At 43.5% G+C, this 27482-nt stretch overlaps 3 protein-coding genes across 7 annotated transcripts in view; 2 read left to right on the top strand and 1 right to left on the bottom strand.

Moving 5' to 3' along the window:
* CDKN2AIP (CDKN2A interacting protein) overlaps positions 1–16717 on the top strand; it is a 60824-nt gene extending 44107 nt beyond the window's left edge. For both annotated transcript variants that reach the window (XM_078367800.1, XM_054252742.2), the window contains 2 exons: positions 358–476; positions 16435–16717. The gene's annotated coding sequence lies outside the window, so the exon portion shown is untranslated. The remainder of the gene's footprint in view (positions 1–357; positions 477–16434) is intronic.
* LOC108590761 (uncharacterized) overlaps positions 1–18850 on the bottom strand; it is a 39621-nt gene extending 20771 nt beyond the window's left edge. For 3 of the 4 annotated variants that reach the window (XR_013533314.1, XR_013533315.1, XR_008479957.2), the window contains exon 1: positions 18029–18850. Coding sequence is in view for 1 of the 4 variants with exons in the window: in XM_078367801.1 (XP_078223927.1) it covers positions 18509–18835 (327 nt within the window). In the remaining 3 variants the exon portion in view is untranslated. The remainder of the gene's footprint in view (positions 1–18028) is intronic. The other variant, XM_078367801.1, reaches the window with a different exon arrangement.
* A 203-nt stretch (positions 18851–19053) lies between these two features.
* On the top strand, positions 19054–25102 carry ING2 (inhibitor of growth family member 2). Its single transcript, XM_002745185.6, has 2 exons — positions 19054–19657; positions 24293–25102. The coding sequence occupies exons 1-2, from the start codon at positions 19489–19491 to the stop codon at positions 24961–24963; spliced, it is 840 nt and encodes a 279-aa protein (XP_002745231.1). The 5' UTR covers positions 19054–19488; the 3' UTR covers positions 24964–25102.
* The last annotated feature ends 2380 nt before the right edge of the window (positions 25103–27482 follow it).

The following is a 27482-nucleotide window of genomic DNA, read 5'->3' as shown; positions in this document are numbered from 1 at the left end:
GCCATTGCACTCCAGCCTGGGTAACAAGAGCGAAACTCCGTCTCAAAAAAAAAAAAAAAAAAAAGATGTATCAGTGGAGTCCAGAGAGGTCCAACATAGGATTCTGTTGTCCTTTTCTATAACTACACAGGAATTTTTCTCCCTCTCTCCCCCTCTCTCTCTTTCTCAGCAAACTATAGACATGTATGGAATGTCTCTGCCCACAGAAGCCCACTTGAGTCTCAGGCTCTAAGGCTTTTGCGGGAGGCTGTCCATGTATGCATACTCTGCTATGGAACTGGCTATGGCAACCAAAACTCAGGGGCCCAAGAACAAAGCCAGAAGCATATTATCAATCTTGTTATTTGTACAATGCAGCTTGGCGAGCCAGTGTGGAATGGTCCATTGCTCCAGGCATATATAACAAAGTCATCATCAGGAACATAAAGAAGACTTTGAGAGCTGCATTCCAGGGGTGCCCTGGAGACATGCAAGGGGTAAGCCACCAGAAGAGCTACAGTAACTTTTCCTCACAAGGCCCTGCGAATCCTTGCTCATCACCTAGTCCCAATTCCTGGCTTACTAATAGGAATAACACAAAGCTATGGAGTCTGGGAATGTGAGAAGATAGTTAGACCTGTTTTATTACTAAATCATTCCCTCTAGTTTCTCTTCCCTACCCAACATACTCTAACCTCCAATTTCTATAGCTAGCTGTTCTTTATGAACAGGAAACTTAGGAAGCAGTAGTTTGTGCTGCTCAGAAGAGGAGGCCTAAGAAGGATATGGCTGTAAGTTGTAAAATCTACAGGGTTCATATCCTTATATGATTTAAATTTGTATCATTTCCCCACAAACCTGAGTTACCTCCTGGATTTTTGATTTCATACAGCCTTAACAAGATCTACCTGTGGCCCAAGCCAAACCCTACATGATACCTTTTCTCTCTCATCCTCTAAATACAGTCAGTAAACCCAATTGATATTACCTCCTAAAAATGCCCTGATCTATTTCCTTCTTTCCATGTGACCTCATTTTCCTGCTAATTACTCCTTTTTTGCTTCTCTTTCGCTCTCCATGCAGGCCGTTAGGCATTTCAGCAGGGTTCTCCCTCCTATTCTTTCCTGGAAGGCAAGCACCACACACTGAAGAATAATTTTCTGAAAAGGGTTTCTGTCTTATGTAATGAGGTATTATAATTACTTGTCTCTATTTTCAATTGTTTCCTGTATGTTATAGATCTACTAACATCTGTTTTACTGGAAAACAAATTAATTACATCACAAATTGAAAAAAACTATATATCCTTAAGATAGACTCAACCTCTTGGTGTTCTCTGAGCCACGCAGCAGGAATAGTAAGCGCTGCTTCCTGTGCCTCGTCCTCTCTGCTTTATGACATCTGGAGTCTTCAGATTCCTCATTAAACATTTCTGCCAAATTTCATTCCTATGGAAAAGACCACAGTGCAATAGAAGACTTCAGAAAAGGATTCCTCGGCTAGTTAATATTTCATAGGTCCCTTCTGAGGTTGTAGGCAGACGTTACAGATGGTGTTAACATATAACATTGATCTAAATATGAATTCTAACTGATTTATAAAAATGACAAGAAGTATTCCACCTGATCTCAAGTGAGATCCTGGAAAAATTGTTAAAAGCTCTTAGCAGCAAGTTGAGGGCTATATGGAATGAGAAAACTTCTCTTATAGTGCTAAAAATTTTTCACAAAAAATGTGTTTCTAAGCCAAAACTGCCAAGATTAATTGTTAAGTGAGAAGTCATAAAAAGCTTCAAATTTACCAATTGTGGTACTTCTTGGCTTTAATTTGTGTAATAATTTATGTGGTATTAGAATGCTGGTATACAAAGAACAGACATTACTAATAAGAGAAGTAAAAAAAGTCATACGGAGGGGGATTCAAGATGGCGCGATAAGAACAACTCAGGATTGCAGCTCTCAGTGAACACACAGAGGGTGAGTCAAAGCTGCATTTCCAGATGGATCTTTGTTGCCCACAGAATGGGGAAATCTCCAGGTGTAGGAGAGACACGGGATGCCAGCGCAGCTGTTTTGGCCACTTTGGCCAGCGCTGCAGCGCAGCGGCACTCCGCAACACTCCGCACAAAACACGCTGGTCCGGGTGCCCTGTTAAACCGGCAATCTGAGATTTGGGAGGGCAGGTTAGCATATCCATCTGATTAAATGGGACTTGGACAGTGAGCCAGACCAGGAGATTCCTGGGAAGTGGCGTTTGAGCCAGCACAGTGACTCGCTGCATGGGAAATCACACAGATCCCGGTGCCCTAACAGCAGGTGACTGAAACACCTGGGAGAGAGCCAACCGTTCAACTTAAAAAAAAAAAAAAAAAGGCACTCTGAGGCAGGGAGCCAGGTGAGCAGGCTCGGTGGGTTTCACCCCCACAGGGACAAACAAAACAGCAATTCAAAACACTCCAGGTGGAGAGTTTCACTGCGGGCACAGCTGAACCCAGGACAGTGCAGCTCGGTGGGGGAGAAGTGTCCGCCATTACCGAGGCAATCTGCCCCTACTGAGGTACACTGCTATTGCTGACGCAGCCTGCTGTTGCTAAGGCAACCCGCTGTAACAAAGAGACTCTGCTGCAGGGTGGAGCCCATGGCAGCAGGGCGGACCCCATGCCAGCAGGGTGGAGCCTCGGCAGGCAAATAGTGACTAGACTGCCTCCTAGCTGGGCAGGATAGAGCAATGGACACTCATAAAGTAAGCCCTAACTCCCGGAGACAGAGCATCTGGGGAAAAAAAGGGGATTTATGAGTTCTGCTGCAGCAGACTTAAACGCAGCAGGCTAACAGCCCTGAATGAACAACGGAGCTCACAGCTCAGCACTTGAGCTCCTATAAAGCAGCTCCCTGACCCCTGTATATCCAAAGAGTCACCTCAAAAAGGACTGATCAGACTGACATTTGGCGGGCATCACCCTGGGACAAAGATAGCAGCAGAAGAAACTGGTAGCATCCCTTACTGTTCCACAGCTGCTATAGGTGTACCCCAGACAAGCAGGGCCTGGAGTGGACCTCAGCAGTCATACAGCAGAGGGGCTAGACTGGTAGAAGGAAAACCAAGTAACAGAAATACCTCATCATCAACAATCTGGGCATCCACTCAGAGACCCAATCGAAAAGTCAGCAACTACACAGACAACAGGTGGATAAATCCACAAAGATGGGAAGAAACCAGTGCAAAAAGGAGGAAAACACCCGAAACAAGAACACCTCACCTCCTACAAAGGACCAAAACTCTCACCAGCAAGGGAACAAAGCTGGATGGAGAATGACTGTGACAAAATGATGGAATTAGACTTCAGAAGGTGGGTAATGAGAAACTTCTGTGAGCTAAAAGAAGATGTTCTAAATCAATGCAAAGAAACTAAGAACCTTGAAAAAGGATTTGAAAAAAGATTCGAGGAAATGATAACAGGAATGGATAACTTAGAGAGGAATATGAATGAACTGAAGGAGCTGAAAAACACAACACGAGAACTTCGCGAAGCATGCACAAGTTTCAACAGCCGAATTGACCAAGCAGAAGAAAGAATATCAGAAGTCGAAGATCAACTCAATGAAATAAAACGAGAAACCAAGATTAGAGAAATAAACGCAAAAAGGAATGAACAAAGTCTCCAAGAAATGTGGGACTATGTGAAGAGACCTAACCTACATTTGATAGGTGTACCAGAAGGGGATGAAGAAAACGAATTCAAGCTGGAAAATACTCTTCAGGATATTATCCAGGAAAATTTCCCCAACCTAGCAAGGGAGGCCAACACTCAAATCCAGAAAATACAGAGAACACCACAAAGATACTCCACAAGAAGAGCAACCCCAAGGCACATAATCATCAGATTCACCAGGGTTGAAAAGAAGGAGAAAATACTAAAGGCAGCCAGAGAGAAAGGTCGGGTCACCCACAAAGGGAAGCCCATCAGACTCACAGCAGATCTCTCGGCAGAAACTCTACAAGCCAGAGGAGAGTGGGGGCGAATATTCAACATCCTTAAAGAAAAGAACTTTCAACCCAGAATTACATATCCAGCCAAACTGAGCTTCATAAGTGAAGGAAAAATAAAATCCTTTGCGAACAAGCAAGTACTCAGAGATTTTGTCACCACCAGGCCTGCTTTACAAGAGCTCTGGAAAGAGGCACTACACATTGAAAGGAACAACAGTACCAGCCATTCCAAAAACACACTAAATGCTAAAAAACATCAACAAAATGAAGAATCTACATCAACTAATGGGCAAAACAGCCAGCTAGCATCAAAATGGCAGTATCAAATTCACACATAACAATATTAACCCTAAATGTAAATGAGCTAAATGCACCAATCAAAAGACACAGACTGGCAAATTGGATAAAAAACCAAAACCCATTGGTGTGCTGTATCCAGGAAACCCATCTCACATGCAAGGATACACAAAGGCTCAAAATAAAGGGGTGGAGGAAGATTTACCAAGCAAATGGAGAGCAAAAAAAAGCAGGAGTTGCAATTCTCATCTCTGATAAAATAGACTTTAAAGCAACAAAGATCAAAAGAGACAAAGAAGGTCATTACATAATGGTAAAATGATCTATACAACAAGAAGAGCTAACGATCCTAAATATATATGGACCCAATACAGGAGCACCCAGATATATAAGGCAAGTTCTTAATGACTTACAAAGAGACTTAGACTCCCACACAATAATAGTGGGAGACTTTAACACTCCACTGTCAATATTAGACAGATCAAACAGACAGAAAATTAACAAGGATATTCAGGGCTTGAACTCAGACCTGGAACAAGCAAACCTGATAGACATTTACAGAACTCTCCACCCCAAATCCACAGAATATACATTCTTCTCAGCACCACATCACACCTACTCTAAAATTGACCACATAATTGGAAGTAAAGCACTCCTTAGCAAATGCAAAACAACTGAAATCATAACAAACAGTCTCTCAAACCATAGTGCAATCAAGTTAGAACTCAAAATTCAGAAACTAACCCAGAACCGCACAGCTTCATGGAAACTGAACAACTGGCTCTTGAATGTTGACTGGATAAACAATGAAATGAAGGCAGAAATAAAGAAGTTCTTCGAAAGCAATGAGAACGAAGACACAACATGCCGGAATCTCTGGGACACGTTTAAAGCAGTCTCTAGAGGAAAATATATAGCAATAAGTGCCCATATGAGAAGAATGGAGAGATCCAAAATTGACACCTTATAGTCAAAATTGAAAGAGCTAGAGGAGCAAGATAAAAAAAAAACTCAAAACCTAGCAGAAGACAAGAAATAACTAAGATCAGAGCAGAACTGAAGGAGATAGAGACACAAAAAACCCTTCAAAAAATTAATAAATCCAAGAGCTGGTTTTTTTGAAAGATCAACAAAATAGACAGACCACTAGCCAGACTGATAAAAAAGAAAAGAGAGAACAACCAAATAGATGCAATAAAAAATGATAAAGGGGAAATCACCACAGATTCCACAGAAATTCAGACCATCATCAGAGAATATTACAAACAACTCTATGCACATAAACTAGTAAACCTGGAAGAAATGGATAAATTCCTGGACACCTGTGTCCTCCCAAGCCTAAACCAGGAGGAAGCTGAAACTATGAATAGACCAATACAAGGTCTGAAGTCGAGGCAGCAATTAAGAGCCTACCACACAAAAAAAGCCCAGGTCCAGATGGGTTCACAGCCGAATTCTACCAGACACGCAAAGAGGAGCTGGTACCATTCCTTCTGAAACTATTCCAAATAATCCAAAAAGAGGGAATCCTTCCCAAATCATTTTATGAGACCAACATCATCCTGTTACCAAAACCCGGCAGAGACCCAACAAGAAAAGAAAACTTCAGGCCAATATCCATGATGAACATAGATGCAAAAATCTTCAATAAAATACTGGCAAGCTGATTGCAACAGCACATCAAAAAACTTACCCATCATGATCAAGTAGGATTCATCCCAGGGATGCAAGGCTGGTTCAACATATATGAGTCTATAAACGTAATTCACCACATAAACAGAACCAAAAACAAAAACCACAGGATTATCTCAATTGATGCAGAGAAGGCATTTGACAAAATTCAACAGCCCTTTATGCTAAAAACCCTCAATAAACTCGGTATTGATGGAACATATCACAAAATAATAAAAGCTATTTATGACAAACCTATAGCCAATATCATACTGAATGGACAAAAACTGGAAGCATTCCCTTTGAAATCTGGCACTAGACAAGCATGCCCTCTTTCACCACTCCTATTCAATATAGTACTGGAAGTTCTAGCCAGAGCAATCAGGCAAGAAAAAGAAATAAAGGATATTCAAATAGGAAAGGTGGAAGCCAAATTGTCTCTATTTGCAGACGGCATGATAGTATACCTCGAAGACCCCATCGCCTCAGCCCAAAACCTCCTGAAACTGATAAGCAACTTCAGCAAAGTCTCAGGATATAAAATCAATGTGCAAAAATCAAAAGCATTCCTATACACCAATAACAGACTTAAAGAGAGCCAAATCAAGAACAAACTGCCATTCACAATTGCTACAAAAAGAATAAAATACCGAGGAATACAACTCACAAGGAACATAAGGGACCTCTTCAAGGAAAACTACAAACCACTGCTCATTGAAAAAAGAGAGGACACAAACAGATGGAGAAACATTCCATGTTCATGGTTAGGAAGAATTAATATCATGAAAATGGCGATACTGCCCAAAGTAATTTACAGAATCAATGCTATTCCCATCAAGCTACCATTGACTTTCTTCACAGAACTGGAAAAAACCACCATGAACTTCATATGGAACCAAAAGAGAGCCCGCATAGCCAAGTCAATTCTAAGCAAAAAGAACACAGCGGGGGGCATCACACTACCAGATTTCAAACTATACTACAAGGCTACAGTAATCAAAACAGCATGGTACTGGTACCAAAACAGAGCTATAGACCAATGGAACAAAACAGAGGCATTGGAGGCAACACAACATATCTACAACCATACAATCTTTGATAAACCTGACAAAAACAAGCAATGGGGAAAGGATTCCCTGTTTAATAAATGGTGTTGGGAAAACTGGCTAGCCATGTGCAGAAAGCAGAAACTGGACCCCTTCCTGACACCTTACACTAAAATTAACTCCAGATGGATTAAAGACTTAAACATAAGACCTGGCACCATAAAAACCCTAGAAGAAAATCTAGGCAAAACCATTTAGGACATAGGAGTAGGCAAGGACTTCATTACCAAAACACCAAAAGCATTGGCAGCAAAAGCCAAAATAGACAAATGGGACCTAATCAAACTCCACAGCTTCTGCATGGCAAAAGAAACAGTCACCAGAGTGGATCGGCAACCAACAGAATGGGAAAAAATTTTTGCAGTTTACCCATCTGACAAAGGGCTGATATCCAGAATTTACAAAGAACTCAAACAGATTTACAGGAAAAAAACAAACAAGCCCATTCAAAAATGGGCAAAGGACATGAACAGACACTTTACAAAAGAAGACATACATGAGGCCAACAAACATATGAAACATGCTCATCATCACTGGTCATTAGAGAAATGCAAATCAAAACCACATTGAAATACCATCTCAGGCCAGTTAGAATGGTGATCATTAAAAAATCTGGAGACAACAGATGCTGGAGAGGATGTGGAGAAAAAGGAACTCTTTTACACTGTTGGTGGGAGTGTAAATTAGTTCAACCATTGTGGAAGACAGTGTGGCGATTCCTCAAGGCCTTAGAAATAGAAATTCCATTTGACCCAGCAATCCCATTACTGGGTATATATCCAAAGGACTATAAATCATTCTACTATAAGGACACATGCACATGAATGTTCACTGCAGCACTGTTTACAATAGCAAAGACCTGGAATCAACCCAAATGCCCATCGATGATAGCCTGGATTGGGAAAATGTGGCACATATACACCATGGAATATTATGCAGCCATCAAAAATGATGAGTTCATGTCATTTGTAGGGACATGGATGAATCTGGAGAACATCATTCTCAGCAAACTGACACAAGAACAGAAAATGAAATACTGCATAGTCTTACTCATAGGCGGGTGATGAAAAATGCGAACACATGGACACAGGGAAGGGAGTACTAAACACTGGGGTCTATTGGGGGAATAGGGGAGGGACAGCGGGGAGGGATAGCCTGGGGAGAAATGCCAAATGTGGGTGAAGGGGAGGAAGGCAGCAAAACACACTGCCATGTGTGTACCTAAGCAACTGTCTTGCATGTTCTGCACATGTACCCCAAAACCTAAAATGCAATTAAAAAAATAAAAAATAAAAAAAAAGTTATCATAAAAGTGAACTAAATCTAAATATTTAGTGTATCTACTTATTTACTCTTTTCCTGGTAGATAATATAACATTTGCATCTTGTTATTCCAGAAGGTGCATAAAGTTTTTTGTTTCTTTTTTCTTTTCTTTCTTTTTTTTTTTTTTTTTGAGACAGAGGCTTGTTCTGTCATCCAGGCTGGAGTGCAGTAGCATGATCTTAGCTCACTGCAACCTCTGCCTCCCGGGTTTAAGCAATTGCCCTGCCTCAGCCTCCCAAGTAGCTGGGACTACAGGTGCGTGCCACCATGCCCGGCTAATCTTCTGTATTTTTTTTTTTTTAGTAGAAATGGGGTTTCACCGTTTTGGCCAGGATTGTCTTAATCTCCCGACCTTGTGATCCACCTGCCTTGGCCTCGCAAAGTGCTGGGATTACAGGCATGAGCCACCGCCCGGCCAGTTCTTTGTTTCTTTCATACATAAGATGAAGCATACAATTTTGTTAAAATAATACACATACCAAAAAAAAGAAAAAAAACAACAGCCAAATGTGCAAAAGGATAAATGAAGCCTCTAGATATTGCTGGACTATTTTTCCAGAGATACTTAACCTGAATGTGAAGTTAACATTATTTAGGATTCCTACAGATGTCATATAAGGAAGTCACTTGGCTTTTTGAAACTATTTTTGAATCGACATGCCAATTATCAAAACTAGGTTAGATATGCTATTGCTCTAATCCTGCATTACAACACACACACACACACATCTATACACACACACATATACACATATATCTATACACACACATCTATATACACACACATATATACTCACACACGTATACACACACATATCTACACACACACACACACACACACACACGCGCACATCTTTTTTGTTTTGTTTTGTTTTGTTTTTTGAGACAGGGTCTCACTCTGTTGCCCAGGCTGGAGTGCAGTGGTGTGATCTCAGCTCATGGCAACCTCTGCCTCCTGGGCTCAAGCAATTCTCCTGCCTCAGCCTCCTGAGTAGCTGGGATTAGAGGAGCCCGCCACCACACCCAGCTACTTTTTGTATTTTAATAGAGACGAGGTTTGGTCATGTTGTCCAGGCTGGTCTCAAACTCCTAACTTCAAGTGATCGGCCCACCTTGACCTCTCAAAGTGCTGGGATTACAGGCATGAGCCACTGCACCTGGCCAGCAACTATATTTTTTGTTATTACAAAAAAGTCTCACAAATAGTCTCCATAAATAAACTTTATCTCAGTCACTAAATTTTAATTTTAATACTCTACCACCGTCAGTAAGGGCTCAAATAATCATTTCTTTTTCTGATTCTTCTATTTTCTCTTAATATATAGCTTTTTAACTTCTAATACTTTCCATATAATTTTCCCCCATATCTTTTATATCTGTCTTTTTAAATCTGGTACTTACTTTAGCCAGATACCAGAAAAAAACGTGTGTTCTGTCACCTCAGGCACTTTTTCAAAGTCTTTTCCCTGAAGATATCATTTCTACGCTGAAAAGACGTTGTACTAGAATGTCTGCAATGTAAACTACAGTTAGGACAGGAACACGAAACTACGCCTAGACTGTGCTCACATGATAAACACCACCTATGTTTTCTCAAGGTAACAATGGAGAAAAAGAAAGAAAATCAGATAGTTTAAATACAACTTTCCAGAAACATGTCAATACACAATTGTAAAGCGAGATACACTGGTTTCATGTATAAAAGAGTCAGAGAATGTTGATTTAAGGAAATAAATAATTTTTAAAAATCTGTTACCCATAAAAGATAATCAATACTTACCAAATGTTAGATTAAATTAACCATGCTAAGAGCAATTAATGTAACATTAGCTCCAATATGACCTCATTAAATAATCGAGTACTTCAAAGAAACAACAGACTTAGCAAAAAGCACCTAGCCAATAGCATTAGTTTCATTTTTAAAACACCATTCTTTAGCTAGTGCTAAAGGCATAAGGGATTGATCCTTTCAAGTAAGTCTAAAGGATACACAGTTTCTAGTACCTTTGACTTAGTAATTACCTCAAACATTATTCTTCAGGAAATTCTAATTTTCCTTCAGAGGAGACGTTGTTAAATTTGCTGCAAGACTTCACAGAAAAATATTTTATGATATCCCGAGTTCTTAATTTTTTCCCATGGGCCCTCTCCTCCCTTCAACAACAATTAGCCAGAAAAAAAGGATAATTATTTGTTTTACTCTTAAAACTTGTAGGTGTATACTTATTTTATGGATTGTTCTATGACACTGGGCAAGTTAACTTCTCTGGGTTCCAATATTGTCACTTGTAAAAAAGCTAGTCTGTAGGTGACCTATAATAGTGATCTCCATCCTCTTCCCCATCCCTACATAGATGATGGTTAGGATAAACTACCATCAGCAGCACTGGCTCCTCCAGCTACTCAGTGGGGCTACCTGTTGCCTGCTCTTCCTTACTTTGGAGAAATCATTGATTTCTCCAAGATTACATCGGCATTAAAAAATTTACAAGTATACAATTATCATGAGATTGAAAACAACCATTTGAAATCATGCAACCTTGAGATGCATTTTCTTTTTGAGACAGTGTCTCACTCTGTTGCCCAGGCTGGAGTGCAGTGGTGCGATCCTAGCTCACTGCAGCCTCAAACTCATGGGCTCAAGGGATCCTCCTGCCTCAGCCTCCCAAGTAGCTTGGACTATAGGTACACACCACTGTACCAGGCTAATTTTTAAAGTTTTTGTAAAGACAGCATCTCCCTATGCTGCTCAGGCTCCTCTCACATTCCTATCCTTAAGTGATCCTCCTACCTTGGCCTCCCAAAGAGGTGGGGTTACAGGTGAGCCACAAGGGAGGGCCTTTATTTTTTCTTTTTTAATAAAAACACCTTTTCCGTAAGTTTCTTAGTAAAAATAATTATAATAATAATACATATAAGGGAAAGGTGAAGGCTATGCTACAACTTTCAATATATTCCCTTCCTACCATTCACTTCCATTTGATGAAATTCACAGGAATATTACTGTACAACAAAGAGTGGCATCTGACAGGCACTGTGCCAGCCTTCACCCCACACTTTCAAAGACTGGAAGAGTTCAAGGCTTTGGTTTACATGTGGTCTGGCTGCTCTCAGATGCTAGGCAATTGTCGTGTTTACTGATCACCTGCAAAAACATTTTAGCGTAACACAGCTCACTAAGAAAAAGGCATCTCTACAAAGACAGAGCATGTTGGCGTCTTGGACCCAGCTATTACATTAACTGTATAGGCTGAATAATTTATATGTACTATATCCACTATTTAATTTTGGACAAATTTTTAGGTTTCACTGGCAAAATTAGACCAAAATTTCAATTTTGAACAGAATATAAATCTCTCTTCTCTAAATTAAAAACCCTTTCCCCTGTTTTTGGAAAACATAACTGCATAATTCAAACTCCTTCAATACTGTGACCTAGTTCCCCCTCTTGATGTTATAAAGGGCTCATGTAACTATGGTAACCCATCTAGGGAAAACTGAACGTTTTTCTGGTCAGCAATATGCAAAGTATACCATATGCGTTATTTTTTTCTCTTTGGCATAGCTCAGGCGAGATTATGTTTGCCTTTTTTCTTGGTTATGGAAAATATGATACTTTATTAGACCGGATTTCCTCCTCACTACAGTCCCAGTCATTCACAGTCCCTTCGTTAAAATGTTTTAGAATCATTTTTTTGCTTTCGGTAGTCATCCTGAATGCTGAATAGTACTATAACCTAAAGCAATAGGATTGACTGTATACACCAGTTACATCTGTGCGGTCTATCACATAAACTCCACGTACAGGATAACATTGCTCAGATTTCTAATATTCCTTCTGGAGAATCTGATAGTTTCTTAACTTTGTCTTTTAATCCTAGTCAAAGTGTTTTCTTAAAGCAAAAGAACTGCTAAAATTGAATTACATCTTGGAGTATATTTAGATATTGAGAAGAGTTATCACCAGTTTGTGGTGCCTTTTATATATCTTCTTTTTCTCTCTACTAAAATATTTTTCTACAATAGTGTGTATTACTTATGTAATAATTAAAATGCTTTAAAACTGAATTCAGTGGCGATGCAAACTATTAGTTTTTAGTTGCCTTTTGTACTCATGAATTGATTTAAAGTTTTAGATTTTCTTCACTATAATTTCAGATGCTTCACTGGACCTTCTAGAACAAATTACACTCTAAATTAACACAAACTCCTAGATTAGTGTTGAAAAGCGTGCGCTTTGAATGAAGAGACGAAGGGGGACTATTGAGGGAGGTACGGTTCCCGGAGGAGGGTGGCAATGAAGTGTAGCCCAGGAATAGTGAAGGAGGCAGACAATTTTGCTAGGATATCTTGGCCTCACAAGGGAACTGGACAAGTGGGGATGATTAGGAAAGCATGTGGAAAGGGGTGCTGGCCTAATTGACACAAGATTTGCCTTGCTGTCAATTCCCACAACAGTTATGGAGGCCAAGGAGTCAGGTCCTTGAAAAGAAGGCAGCGTGGGGTGGGTGGCCCCCATGTTGATTAAGAAGCGGATGGACTTACCCTCCACATAGGAGTTACCCAAAGTTTGCTGTCCATGATGGTCCAGAGTCTTCTGAGATGCTCAGGCAGTGTCAGTCTTTTTTTTTTTTTTTTTGAGACAGAGTTTCGCTCTTGTTACCCAGGCTGGAGTGCAATGGCGCCATCTCGGCTCACCGCAACCTCTGCCTCCTGGGTTCAGGCAATTCTCCTGCCTCAGCCTCCTGATTAGGTGGGATTACAGGCACGTGCCACCATGCCCAGCTAATTTTTTGTATTTTTAATAGAGATGGGGTTTCACCATGTTGACCAGGATGGTCTCGATCTCTTGACCTCGTGATCCACCTGTCTCGGCCTCCCAAAGTGCTGGGATTACAGGCTTGAGCCACCGCGCCAGGCCTCAGCGTCAGTCTTTACCCGCCAAGCCGAGGATGAGAGCTTCAGGAGCTCTGGGAGCAGTGACCTGAGTCAGACAGTTGACTTTCTGTGGGGGCGCCCAAACAGACAGGGCAGGGCTTAAGAGAAGTCCTGGGCTACGGGCATTCCTTAGTCCAGTGGCCAGGTTTCCAACACTTGAAGCAAGGTCCAGGAGGGGCGGCTGGAAGCGCTGCAGTCTGGGTGCTTTGAAGTCTTTGTGAGCCGGTGGTGTGGCTGGGGTTTGTCTTACAGAACAGGCAAGCATTTGTAGTTCTGAGATGCACTGTCGCCGGGCAGATTTTCCCCTATTATTGAACACCTTGAAGGTGAGGTTGCTTAATTCCGGTGTGGGGTTTGAGGGCCAGATCTTAATTTCTGTACCTCTTTGTAATGTCAGGCTGATTGGCTGATAAAATGCATATTAAGCGTTTTTTAGGGGTGAGAGTAGAAGTAAGGGTGACGCTTAAGTCACTCCAGGTGAGATTATAGGACTGGGTTATGTACTGGAGGATTTGATGGAAAGGAGCCTAACCGGTGACCAATTTGGGAAGGTTGGGTAAAGGAAAAGGAATGTGTGCCCTAACTATGCCTTTGGCTGCAGCCACCTCTGGAAGGGGGGATCACTGGGGAGGGGCATAGGAGGTAGCTGAGGAACTAAACTGTAAACTGGCAGTAGAGATTAGGGAGGGATTGGTGTGTAAAAAAAGCCTGGACGTAGGGAATTTCAGACCATTTGCCCATGTTGCCACAAAAATTGTCTAAATTTTGTAAAATAGAGAGGTTGACAGTACCATTTTTGGCCAATTGGAGCCGTTGTTTAACTTGTATTGTAGCCATGTAGAGTTACAGAAGAAGATGAGACGTTTGGGTTTTAGGTCCGGAGACAGTTGAAGAGGTTTGAGGTTTTTTAGAACACAGGCCAGCCGAGAGGAGGGAGGGATAGAGGAGGGACGATTGCCCACGGTTCTGCAAAGGCAGCAGAGACAAGGAAAATAGGCACGCAAACCCAGCTGCTCAAAAGGCGTCCCCAGCTGAGCCTGGGTTGAACCTCATTGTCAGTGGGCGGTCAGAGCGCATCCTCTCTGTTGACCTGCCACCAGTATCGGCCATGAGGCTGGTGGGCGAGTGACTAGGGTGAACGTCTCCACAACAGTCAGACCTCTGAGGATACTGGGTCCTGGGATCTGTGACCTATGTAGGATTTTCTGGTCATGAACCTCACAGAAGAACCTGGTTTACCTGATTTTCCTTGTCTTTGTGGTGGAAAAAGGATGAAACAGAAAGGGGGAGGAAGTGGAAAAGACAAAAGGATGGGAAAGCAAAAAAGAGAGACTGCTTACCACAACAGCCAGTGGTGTGTGTCTATGGGCCAGTCTGATGAGCCCGGTCGGTAGGTAGATCTCTTCATGGAGGGCGCACAAGAACAGGAACAGGGGTTTGGTCTCCCATGGAAGTTCCCCCATCCCGGGTTTCGGCACCAAATGTTGAAAAACATGGGCTTTGAATGAAGAGACCTTCCAAACAGGCTTTGTGTGAGCAACAGGGCTGTTTATTCACCTCAGTGCAGGTGGGCTAAGGCCGAAAAGGGCATTGGCAAAGGGCAGTGTGATAGGAGTTGGTTTTATAGGTTTAGGTAGTTTTTCGGGGGCAGGGGTGTTGCAGAGTAAGTTGTTATAGTGGTGGGGGGTAGGAGCAAGGAGTATACAAGTTCAGTTACAATGGCAAGTTGGGTAAGCGGTATTTAGATTATCATAAAAACAGTTAAGGTGGCAGGGTTGGGTGAGGGGCTTGTGGGAAGCTCCGGTGGGTGATCAGGACAACGGCAAACGCAGGCGGGGGGTGGGAGACTTCACCGGAGACAAGCAGGACTTCAGCCTTTCAGGCTTCAGGCTTCAGGCTTGCATATAGAGCCCTGACAACTAGTAAGGATTTATTTCTTTGCATCAGGTACAATGACATTTCTTACGACATGCTATCAATTGGTGACCTTTTCATATGAAGACTTCTTGAATGTCTCCATCTTTATAGCAGTGATTTTCAACTACTCAAATTTCTTCCTCAGGAAAACACTGCTCTCTGCTTCACTGAACTAAACAGGGAATTAACTGCCTCTTACTGGTTTGGAAAAGACCTTGTTAACCAAATAAAAAGCAAGGGATGTTAAACCAAATGTAAAAGATTTAATGAGACAATAGGAAAATCTGAATTGTGTAGTATTTAATGATAGTAAGAAAATTTGGGGAGGTAGAATAAATGGTATTATGGATATGTTTAAAAAACTGTTACCTTGGCTGGGTGCAGTAGCTCACGCCTGTAATCACAGTAGTTTGGGAGGCTGAGGCAGGCTGATCACTGGAGGTCAAGAGTTTGACACTGGCCTGACCAACATGGTGAAACCCTGTCTCTACTAAAAATACAAAAATTAGCTGGGAGTGGTGGCGCACACCTTTAATCCCAGCTACTTGGGAAGCTGAGGCAGGAGAATCGCGTGAACCTGGGAGGTGGAGTTTACAGTGAGACGAGATCACTGCACCATTGTACTCCAGCCTGGGTGGCAAAAGCAAAACTGTCTCAAAAACAACAACAGCAGCGACAAATAACTGTTACTTTTACCTGTTCATATTAAAGTATTTACAGATAAAATGATAAAAGTCCAGCAAGGGTGAGGGAGTGTGAAGGGATATGTATTAAATAATCTTAGCCATATGTTGCTAACTGTTGAAACTGGGTAAATGGTATATTAAGGAATTATTATGCTATTACTTTTACTTTTGCCTTTGTCTGAAAATTTCCATAATGAAGTTTAAAAATATTAAAAAGTGGAAAAAAGAAAAGGATTTCAAATGTATTTGGTCTGACTCGACAGAAGCTGAATTTTCTCAGCAGCCATCTTTATGACTCTCTCACACTGACTTGCCAGTTTTCTTCCATCATTTGGAAGTTGTTGCTCTTCCCAAGAGACAGGTATGGAGGCATATGTGTTTCCTGCCAGGGACCTCTTCAAGTCACCGACTTAGAAATTCAAGGTAATTTCAGACTAATTTGGGGAGACCAGTGACTTATCTTTTTCTTAGGGCTGCTTATAATACACTGTGGAGCAAATAAAATTCCTTTTTGCTTTACTCACAGGATTAACTATCATCAATTAACTTCAGTCGCTAAGAATGGGAGATTTTTAATTTTGCGTTTGGAAGACAAGAAATTCAATCTGAAGAGGCCCCATATTTCCAGTTAAGTGACCACTCAGAAGGGAAGGACAGCACTGAACAACCAATGTCAAGAGTTGGGTTTAGGGATTGTGGTGATTTTTAATTTTTTTTCCACTGAAGTGCTCTCCCGACAGGCTGCTTTCACAGGGTGGCAAGAATAAGCCTTAGATTAACCTTTTAAAATAAACACAGCAAGAAAAGCATGTCTGCAATAATTCATGCGTATACATATATTATCATGTTACAGTGTTTTATAGTTTTAGGGCCGTATCAGCTCAAATATTCTTTGGATGTTTTTGCTTTTTTCCAGCCTGTTCAACACAATTATAAAGGGTGAAAACAATGCCCTAAAATGCCTTCTGGCCCATGCTCATCCCTCCTCTCACCTTGCTCTGCTTCTAGAGGGAGTGCTCTAGGTATTCCGCATCTTTGTTTTCTCCTTCTAGTTACTTTCTTTTTTTGAGATATAGTCTCCCACTTTCACCCAGGCTGGAGTGCAACGGCATGATCTCGCTCACTGCAACCTCCGCCTCCCGGGTTCAAGCGATTCTCCTGCCTCAGCCCCCGCCACCACACCCCGCTAATTTTTTTTGGTGTGTATATATATAAATTTTTTTTTTTTTTTTGAGTCGGAGTTTCGCTCGTTACCCAGGTTGGAGTGCAATGGCGCGATCTCGGCTCACCACAACCTCCGCCTCCTGGGTTCAGGCAATTCTCCTGCCTCAGCCTCCTGAGTAGCTGGGATTACAGGCACGCGCCACGATGCCCAGCTAATTTTTTGTATTTTTAGTAGAAATGGGGTTTCACCATGTTGACCAGGATGGTCTTGATCTCTTGACCTCGTGATCCACCCGCCTCGGCCTCCCAAAGTGCTGGGATTACAGGCGTGAACCACCGCGCCCGGCCCTCCCTTCCAGTTTCTAAACACAGAGATACCTGCAGATCACTTATCAGGCTAAATAAAATCCATAGGTGCATTCTGTGTTTGACCTGTAATAAGGCACCATGCATTATTTTGGGCCTTTGAAAAACACTAGCTTATTCAAATTTGTGAGAAAACAAAAATTGTAGGGTTCAAGTAAAAACCAGTACAATTCAGTTCTCCAGAGGCCGTTTTTTTGACGAGACACGGCCGAAAAGTTTAAAGAACTATAACATTCCCAAACGTTCTCAGAAATACAATATATTGTACTGTCTGGGTTGAATTAATACTGGCCCAAAGCTCAGTGTCCCAGGATAATAACCCAAGACAATTTCCCAGTCCTTTGCAATAGTTGACGTCCCAAGACGTCAAGATGCCTGGAGTGCTTTATTTCTGTTTGACATGTAAAATTTCCTCTCGATAAAGAGCTAGATTTCTCTTGCAAGCCGAAGGCTAGTTACTATTCCCAGCTGTTTCAAAAGTGCTCTAAATAGGTCACCATTCCGGTGCACCCACGCTGCAAACTGCATCTAAGATCCAAATTTGTCGCCACTCACTCACATTTTCTTTTTAACTCCAAGGTAGTACTCACAATAGGGCTTGTTTACATCGGCATCCATCAAAATTCTCCAGGCATTCGTTCTACTGACACCATTTCTCTCAAAAAAGTCTATCTAAGTAAAATCAGCTCCTCCGCCGGGCATCTGGTTTACACTACACCGAAGTGAAACCCCACTAGACCCCGCAGATCGCGGGGCCGAGGGCCCGCCCGCTGACTAGGTATCTACTAGCGTCTCCACCGCCCCGGTCCCCTCCGGTTGTAGTCACGGGACAGGATTGAGCAAAGACTCCCGTAAAGCTGCCGTGTGCCCCTGGAAGCCTCGCCGACGTCCCATGCTTACATGATCTGACACCCCCAAACGTAGTTGTTTTTAGGGACCAATGCGTTGGCAGGCAGAGGCCGCCCCGCGTCTCTTCCCCCTAAATGACACAGTAGATTCCCGCGCAGGGCAAGGGCCAGGAAACCCGCAGGGCACACGACGCCGCCGGGGCCGGAGGGAGCACGGTCTACCTCTCCGATCAGCTCCGCAGGGCCGGGCGAGCCCGAGGGCCCGGCAGGAGGCGGGCGGCAGCCCCAGGCGAGCTCAGAGGCGGCGGGAACGCAGCCGCCGCGCATGCTGGGAGCCGCCCGCCGGGGCGCGCAGTCCCGCAGGCCTCGCTCCGGGTAGTCAGAAAAGGGGCCGCTTGCTGCTCCTTTGCAGGCTCGCTCGGACCCGCGCTCGGACCGCCGGATGGGGAAAAAGCCCGTGAGGCCAGGCGGAGCGAGCCGGGAAGAGCTGCCCCTCCCTTTGGGGAGGACCGCAAGAAGGACCAAGCCACCTCCCCTGTCGGGTCCCATTCAGACTTGGGGCGCAGAGGCGGGCTCCCCGGGCTTCCCCTTTAAGGGAGGCGGGGCGCGGCCTGCCGTTTGGCCGCCCCCCTCGCGCCCTCCCCGCTAGCCTTGAGCCAGCAGACCAATCGCCCGGGCGGCGGAGCGAAGGCGGGAGAATGCGAACCCTTCGGTAGGCGGTAGGGGCGGGGCCCCGCCTCATTTGGAGCGAGCCGTGCGCAGGCGCAGAGGCGGCCGCGGGCGGAGGGGCGGGGGCAGGCCAGCGGGAGGCTCCCCGTCAGGCACGGAGGGTGCCTGGGGACTGGCGGGCGGCGACGGGCTTGTCATGGGGATCCGGGCTGCGAGACGGCACTGGTAGCATCTGGGGACTCCGAGAGGGACAGGAAGTGTCAGCGCCCGTGACTCCGGCGCCGGCCCCGCCGAGGGGATCCCGGCTGCTCCGAGCCTGGAGTTTCGCCCCGCCCCTGGGCTGGTGCCGCGGGGGCGGAGAGTGAGGGCTGCTTTGGGGGGGAGCGGAGGTCGGGGAGCGCGGCCGTGCCCTCTCGAGCGGCTGCGGGGTCCCCGCGGCGCCGGGCTGCGGAGCGAAGGGCCCGCGGCGGCCGCGGCCGGTGCATGTACGGCTGCTGGATGCGGAGGCGGCGGCGGCGGCGCTGAGCGGCAGGATGTTAGGGCAGCAGCAGCAACTGTACTCGTCGGCCGCCCTCCTGACCGGGGAGCGGAGCCGGCTGCTCACCTGCTACGTGCAGGACTACCTTGAGTGCGTGGAGTCGCTGCCCCACGACATGCAGAGGAACGTGTCTGTGCTGCGAGAGCTGGACAACAAATATCAAGGTAGGGGCCGCGGGGCTACCGGCCTCGGAGCCGGTGGCGGGGAGCCTGCCCGGGGGAGTGCCACCTCCCTTTCTCCCGTGACAGTCTCGCCGAGCGCACCGAGGGTCTGCTGAGCGGGACGGGGAGGACTGGAGACCGGGTTCGGGCCCTCCCCTGCCCCGCGGTGGGCTAAGACTTCTCTGGGGTCCCCGGATTGGGGGTGGGGGCCGCTCGTCAGCCCCCGCTGCAGACCCAGCGGCTGCAGCTGCCGGGGAGGGGAATCAGCCATTTTAAGCAGCAAGCATTTGTTCTGGCGCTCGCCCGCCCCGTGCCGCAGACCTTGCCGCCCCGGCCCGGGATTGTGCAGCCGGGCAGGGGCCAGAGGGAGTGAGCGGCCGGGCTCCCGCTGATCTGCCGGGCGCGCTTCCCCACCCGACTCGCCCCCACCCGGGAGCGCGGGTGCTTTGGAACGTGCCGGGGGAGGGGGCGAGAGGCCGTGGAGGCGGACTGAGGGGGCCTCCCTCGGCGCCCCAGCCCCGGCCCGGAGGAGCGCGGTCCGTTCCGCTCTCCCGCCCCGGGAAAGTTCCGGATCGCCTAGCGCCGCAGCCCTGGCCCAGCTCCTCCGGCCAATGGTTAAGAGGGGAGGGGTCCCCCGCCCGGGAGGAAGAGAGGGGCGTGTGTGGCGGGGAGGGCCCGCGCCGGGGGCGGGGCCTGCGGGCGTGACGTAGGCGTGGGAGGGGCGCGGCGCGGATTCTCGCGGGCCTGGAACTTGGCTGGTAGCGAGAAGGGCAGTAGCGTGCCGGCTGCTGAGGAGGGAATCGGGGCGGTGCGGGGCGTTGGTTCGGCCCTAGCAGCGTCCGAGTCGGGGGTTGTAGCATGTTTGCGGCGATATTTCCAGGCTCTTCCAACCCGTGAGTCAGGACGGGGATCGGCAGCTCGGACGGTCGCGGATCCTGGCTCCGCGTAAGTTCCGGGACATGTGTCACTTCCGGGCCTCTGGAGGATGTGGGTTGGTTGACTGGGCAACCGCCTGGCGTCCCCGAGCCCCTCCTCCTTGTACTTCAGTGATGAGGCGAAACCACCCTTTGCGGGCCGACCCGGGAAGCCGGGACAGAATCGACCTTCCTTATAGCCTTATCATCTACTATCGGTTGTGCCCCTAGAAGGGCAGTTTAAAAGGGGAAATGTGTTGCGCCTAATAACCCTGAGTCGAGGAACAGACCTTGAACATAGTATGGAAACAGCCATATGGACTTTAAAGATAACTTTCTGAACCCATTCTCTATTTTTGTAGACACGTCAGTAATCCTATAGTTTAAAAGTCTCTGAGGAATCAGCTTCTTGGGTGACATTTTCTGACCTGTAGCATGTTAGAAATTTAAGTGTCTCTGATTTTTTAGTTTATAAATTTATCTGTTTTCTGAATCCGTAGGATTCGTAAGGCCCGAATCCTGTGTTGCAGGGGGCGGGGAAGGGAATTAATACTGATACGCCAGGAACAGACCATCATATAAGTATTTCTTTTACAGATAATATTTACAGAGAGTTTAAGTAACTCGTCCAGTTAATTAGATGTAGACTATATGGCTCCAAAGCCTGCTACTTTAGATGCACATCCTTGTTTTCAAACAATTTAAACTTTAAAAAATAGGGGCCGGGCGCGGTGGCTCAGGTGTGTAATTTCAGCACTTTGGGAGGCCGAGGCGGGTGGATCACGAGGTCAAGAGATCGAGACCATCCTGGTAAACATGGTGAAATCCCGTCTCTACTAAAAATACAAAAAATTAGCTGGGCATGGTGGCGCGTGCCTGTAATCCCAGCTACTCAGGAGGCTGAGGCAGGAGAATTGCCTGAACCCAGGAGGCGGAGGTTGCGGTGAGCCGAGATCGCGCCATTGCACTCCAGCCTGGGTAACAAGAGCGAAACTCTGTCTCAAAAACAAACAAACAAACAAACAAAAAAAACATTGGAACTGCCCAAGGGGATTTCTAGAGGTATGGAGTACATACATGAATGGTAACCTAAACGTGATATATGTTTAATAATTGTACATTGAACCTTTCTAGTTTTTCAAATAACTCTTAAGTTTGTAAAGCTTGCAGGTTTTTACATTGTTTGAAGGCACATGTTTCCTTTCACGAGAGTTAAGCTGTTTGAAGTTGGTGAGGGATGCTATAATTTGTTGACAGGGAAATCTGCTTCCGGATCATCTATAATTGTCCTGTATTAATAGTTCTGGTAACAATATAGTATGCTTTACAAGATTGAGACATTATAAAAATTCTTAGCTCTATGAAGACTGATTAATTTAATAATTAATAATACTAACTCATCCAATTTTGAGACTCTGCGCGTGGTTACTGAGCTCAGCTTTCACGGTGTTATGTTTATATATATTTTGTGTTCTGGGTTCAGATTTCATGTTTTTTTTTTTTTTTTTGAGGTGGAGTTTCGCTTTTGTTACCCAGGCTGGAGTGCAATGGCACAATCTCGGCTCACCGCAACCTCCGCCTCCTGGGTTCAAGCAATTCTCCTGCCTCAGCCTACCAAGTAGCTGGGACTACAGGCGCACACCACCATGCCCAGCTAATTTTTGTATTTTTAGTAGAGACGGGGTTTCACCTTGTTGACCAGGATGGTCTTGATCTCTTGACCTCGTGATCCACCCACCTCGGCCTCCCAAAGTGCTGGGATTACAGGGGTGAGCCACTGCGCCCGGCTGATTTCATGTTTTTTTATTTCTTCACTAGCTAATAAGTATTCTTTGGTTTTGGATCTAGTATTTCTAGCAATATTTAGTGATATAAATTATATAGGCAGTCAAAGAAATTTCCCATCTACTTGAGCTATTTTAAGAGCTGCTGAAAAACCTATAAAGAAGATAAATGAAGAAAACAATTTAACAATTGAAGTACTTATCATGAGATAGTGTTATTAGAGAACTTTTTTGTTCTAGAACAAAGAAATTATTTATCTAGTTTCTTAAATAACCTTCAAACTAAAATTTGATACTTAATTTCAAGTGCTGTTCATGTAATTGATAGAAAAGGGCTTACACTGCAGGGTCAGACTTACAGATCTGGCACAGTTCAAAGTCTGGTGTTCTTATCTCTTCAGTTGCAGTTTTTTCACATGCAGAAGTGATGATGGCTTCCTTGTGGGGTTGCTGTGGGGATTAACTGGGAAAATCTTTACTGCATAGAAAGCACTGAGTAAATGTTAATTTCTTGTCTTATTTCACTATATAATAAGATGTCTTGAAAACTTTTTTATCTCACGTATGGTATTAGTGTGCTGGTATGATATATACTATACTTAGCTCTAGCACCTGATTATTAGGTACAGAATATTTGAAATGAGAATTACCTCTTCATTTTTAATCCTTGTTTTTTTTGTGTGTCTGAATGAACCAGTTTCCTTATTTTTCTTGTAGGGAAATTAGGTTCTTAAGAAATCTGCCTAGATGCCTAGCTAAGCAAATGGAATAGTTACGAACTTTGTTCAGAAATATGCTATGCAGGTATAAGTACTCTCAATTGTGTGGTGGCACTTTGTTATGTATTCCAGGTTAGACAGTTGTACCTCAAGTCTGAGTACTTTAATTAGTGAGTTGTGTTCGATATTTGCTTTTGTGTGCCTTACTTGCAGACAGCCCCAATGTATATATTTACTCCTCTAACATTTCTGTTTTTAGTAATTATAATACTGGAATATAAAACTGGTATGCCATGTGGCATGAAAAATACCATGCAGACAGAACTCTTTCAGATAGAATTACATCTTGTAAGAATAAGAAATTAAGCAGATTTGAACAAAACTAATCTTAAGTAAATTTCTGGTGACATATGAAATTATATTTTGAGATTTTTGGATACCTTCTAGTGTCTCAGCTATTTTTATTTGATTTAAATAAGTGTGTTCCATGTGCCGTGTGACTAAATCAGCAGTTCAGAAAGCTTAGAATCAATTACAATTTATCTACAAAGGCAGAATGGTCCAGTGCTGGCTTTACTGTAATTTCGTTAGTGGTTTGGTCAGTTGATGTCAGAACTAGAACCTACTCTGGAAATAGTTTCATTTTCTGAGTTTCCCATATGAGGCTAAAATAGAGCCATTAAAACTAAGATGATGGGAAGCTAAGAGTGTTCAGACTGTTTGGTGTGAAAGTGAAGCTGTAGCATCTCTGGAGCCATGTCACAAGTCATCGACTGGACTGTAAATTCTGTAAACACAGCTGGGCAGTAATCTGTAGCCTAGTCCTATAACCTTTTCAAGTTGTAGAGCTGGACCCCAGCCTGCAAATTTTATATCTACGGTTATCTTGAAGGGGTTCTAGCACTAAGTAGACTCAAGTGGCATACAGTGTTCCTGCCCATGAGAAATATTTTTGATCGTTAATTAGCCACACATCTCTTATTCTTTTTAATATGGATTAATGAGTATTAGTTTTGTGCTCTTTCTTGTTATTACCTTATTTCTAAGTATAGTTTCATATTAGATAATGTGGTATTTGTATGGGAAGTAGTTTTTATTGTATACATACCAAAGAGGAGTGTGGTTTGGGTTCTGACTTCAATTCTGTAAAAAATAACTAACTTGTAAATGTTATGTATGCTAACCCATGATAACATTCTCATTTTTCTTTTCCTTTTTTAGAAACGTTAAAGGAAATTGATGATGTCTATGAAAAATATAAGAAAGAAGATGATTTAAACCAGAAAAAACGTCTGCAGCAGCTTCTCCAGAGAGCACTCATTAATAGTCAAGAATTAGGAGACGAAAAAATCCAGATTGTTACACAAATGCTCGAACTGGTGGAAAACCGGGCAAGACAAATGGAGCTACACTCACAGTGTTTCCAAGATCCAGCTGAAAGTGAAAGGGCCTCAGATAAAGCAAAGGTGGATTCCAGCCAACCAGAAAGATCTTCAAGAAGACCCCGCAGGCAGCGGACCAGCGAAAGCCGTGATTTATGTCACATGACAAACGGGATTGAAGACTGTGATGATCAGCCACCTAAAGAAAAGAAATCCAAATCAGCAAAGAAAAAGAAACGCTCCAAGGCCAAGCAGGAAAGGGAAGCTTCACCTGTTGAGTTTGCCATAGATCCTAATGAACCTACATACTGCTTATGCAACCAAGTGTCTTATGGGGAGATGATAGGATGTGACAACGAACAGTGTCCAATTGAATGGTTTCACTTTTCATGTGTTTCACTTACCTATAAACCAAAGGGGAAATGGTATTGCCCAAAGTGCAGGGGAGATAATGAGAAAACAATGGACAAAAGTACTGAAAAGACAAAAAAGGACAGAAGATCGAGGTAGTAAAGGCCATCCACATCAGGATTATTTGTCTTTTCTATAATTCGTTTACTTTGAGAAAATGTTTTAGGGTAAACGCATAAGACTATGCAATAATTTTTGATCATTAGTATTAACGGTGTATTAAAAGTTGTTGTACTTTGTCTGTGACCTTAATTTTCTGCACTGAATTACCAAATATTTTAAACCAGGTAGTCTTTGGATCACCTGATGAAAGGAGTAGGGAACAGGAAGAAGAGGGTGGTATAAACATTCTAAAAAACTTCACAAACCATGCTTATTTCATTTCACTTAAAACTGCAGTGTGATTTTTTGGGTAAACAAAAGTTTCACTAGCATTTTGGTTCTACATGCTTTAAAAAATTTTAGATACAGTAGGATTTCTCTGTAAGCATCAAATGATCTTGGGTACTTTAAAATACAAATACTCTGCCATTTGAGCTTCTTTTTCCCTAGCCCTGTTTCTATAGAGCTTGTTCCTCTCTAGTCTTCCAGGACTTTAAGGAACTGGAAATAAAAGTAATTTGGGATTCCATGTGGAATAATGCGCTCTGTGAGAGGACTTGCTGCTGTCTTTTCCTTCATAGTATTTTGATACTCTGTCAGTAGCCCGTTTGTAAATGCCTTGCTGCTACTTTGTAGATATATTTAATCTAGTGCTTAATAAGGGAGTTGTTTTGTGTTTTGTTTTAATTGGGACAGGTAAGAGTAGTTAGCAGCCATTGGCTTACATTGGCAAACTTTGGGTTACGGTTCAAAGTTGAACAATTTAAAAATGCATCTTAATAGTGTTTTCCATGTGACCCACTGCCAGGATGCTTAGCCACAGGCTATCAGTGGAAAAGGGCAGATAGTGGTCTTTACATATTGCCTTTATGTCAGAGAGTTGTTTTAAATGGTTTTGCTAGTGGTTATAGTTTATTTCTGTCCCAATCAGTGACTATACATTATTTTAAATATTAACTTCTGCTATTGGTGCTGTTTGACATTTTCACTTTAATGAACTCTTCATAGCAATGCAATTAATCATGTATTTGTAAATTGAATTTTTCCAAGATTCTGATATTTTAAGGGTAAGCTGCTTGATGGATATATGTCCATATGTTTAGAGAAGTTTTTGGTTGGGGGGCAGCAAATTGAGTAGTTCTCTAAATCTGTGTGTAGCATATGTTGTATTCCTCATTTCTTCCTGATCTGATGATCTTGATCTCTTTTTGATTAACATGAAAAATCCTGTATGCTTGTTTTGGGGGGGAAAAAAAAAGCTTTTTCTCTTCTAGCTCTCCTGTGTGACTTTGAGGCCTGTCATTTCACCTTATCCTGTGTCAGGTCATTGACCTGTAAAATGAGTTGGCTTAACTATCTCCAAGATTCCTCAGAAATGTCCAGCATTTGCACTGCAGTGAGGATTTTAATAATGACATGACTTCTCTTTCATTGATTTTGTCCTTCATTCTGAGGTGTAAAGATAGTTTAAAGGTGAGTTTGGAGATGGGTAAATGCGCAGTGTTTGTTAGCTTCTGCTCTGTGGCTATTTTGATTCATAACTGGAGCTAGTTGGTTCTATTGCCTTTTGGGTGAGAAACGTTGGGTGGCATGATTAAGAATCCAGGAGCTCCTTTCTCATCGTAATCACTTATTTGAGTTATAAGGAAATCCTTTCTCTCTCATGAGAATATGACATTATGTTTTTGTGATTACAACCTTGTTACCAGAATGGAGCTTTTTACTTGACACCATTACAAACAGCAGTAGGAACAAAACCCCCAGAGCCTTCTCTTTTTCATGCATAAATCTGCCTCGGCAGATGGGAGAAAAGAATAAACTTCCTCATAGAAATGCCCAAGTTTGGATTAGAAGTGACAGGAAAATGAACCTGGAAAATCCTGGAAGTTGTGCTCTCTTGAAGGCCTAATATCTGAAACAGTTTTAAGTTTATGACTTTTTTGTTTTGTTCTCTATGCCTCTTGGAAATAGAAGTCTTAAGCAGGCATAGCATTATGATGGGAATTCCTTCTGTTGAATATTCTGGATCTCATGCACCATCTCATATCCTAGTTACCAACTCATATACCCGTGGTTCTCAGACTTACCTCACATTGGAATTACCTGGGAGTTTCAACAAATACTGATACCTGTGCCCTACCCTCAGCAACTGTGATCGAATTCATTTGGAAGGTCGCTTAAGCATTAGAATTTTTTTAAAGATCTTTATTCTAATGTAAAGAAATGCTTTGGAACCGCTGTCACGTTTCACAGTTTTCAACTTACTGAAAGCTGCTGTGGATTCTCTACATCCAGATTTATGCAAATCTGAAGCATGTATAGATGCTTATACACACTCGAGAGTGTGTCCCCTGCCCCCAGTGGCTCCACCACCAGTGCTCGAATAATCAGCATCTTAGCGCTTCTTCATGTGCCGGCACTGTTTTAAGCAGTTGTGGTAGAAAAATATCCCTGCCTGTGAACAATACGTTCTAGTGGAGGAGTCAGATAAATATAATGTCAGGTAAATGCTAAAA

The sequence above is a fragment of the Callithrix jacchus genome, chromosome 3 (genome assembly GCF_049354715.1).
Source record: "Callithrix jacchus isolate 240 chromosome 3, calJac240_pri, whole genome shotgun sequence".
Classification (NCBI taxonomy): domain Eukaryota; kingdom Metazoa; phylum Chordata; class Mammalia; order Primates; family Cebidae; genus Callithrix; species Callithrix jacchus.
Note: the sequence above shows the minus strand (reverse complement) of the source record. Positions and strands in the feature narration are given on the sequence as shown.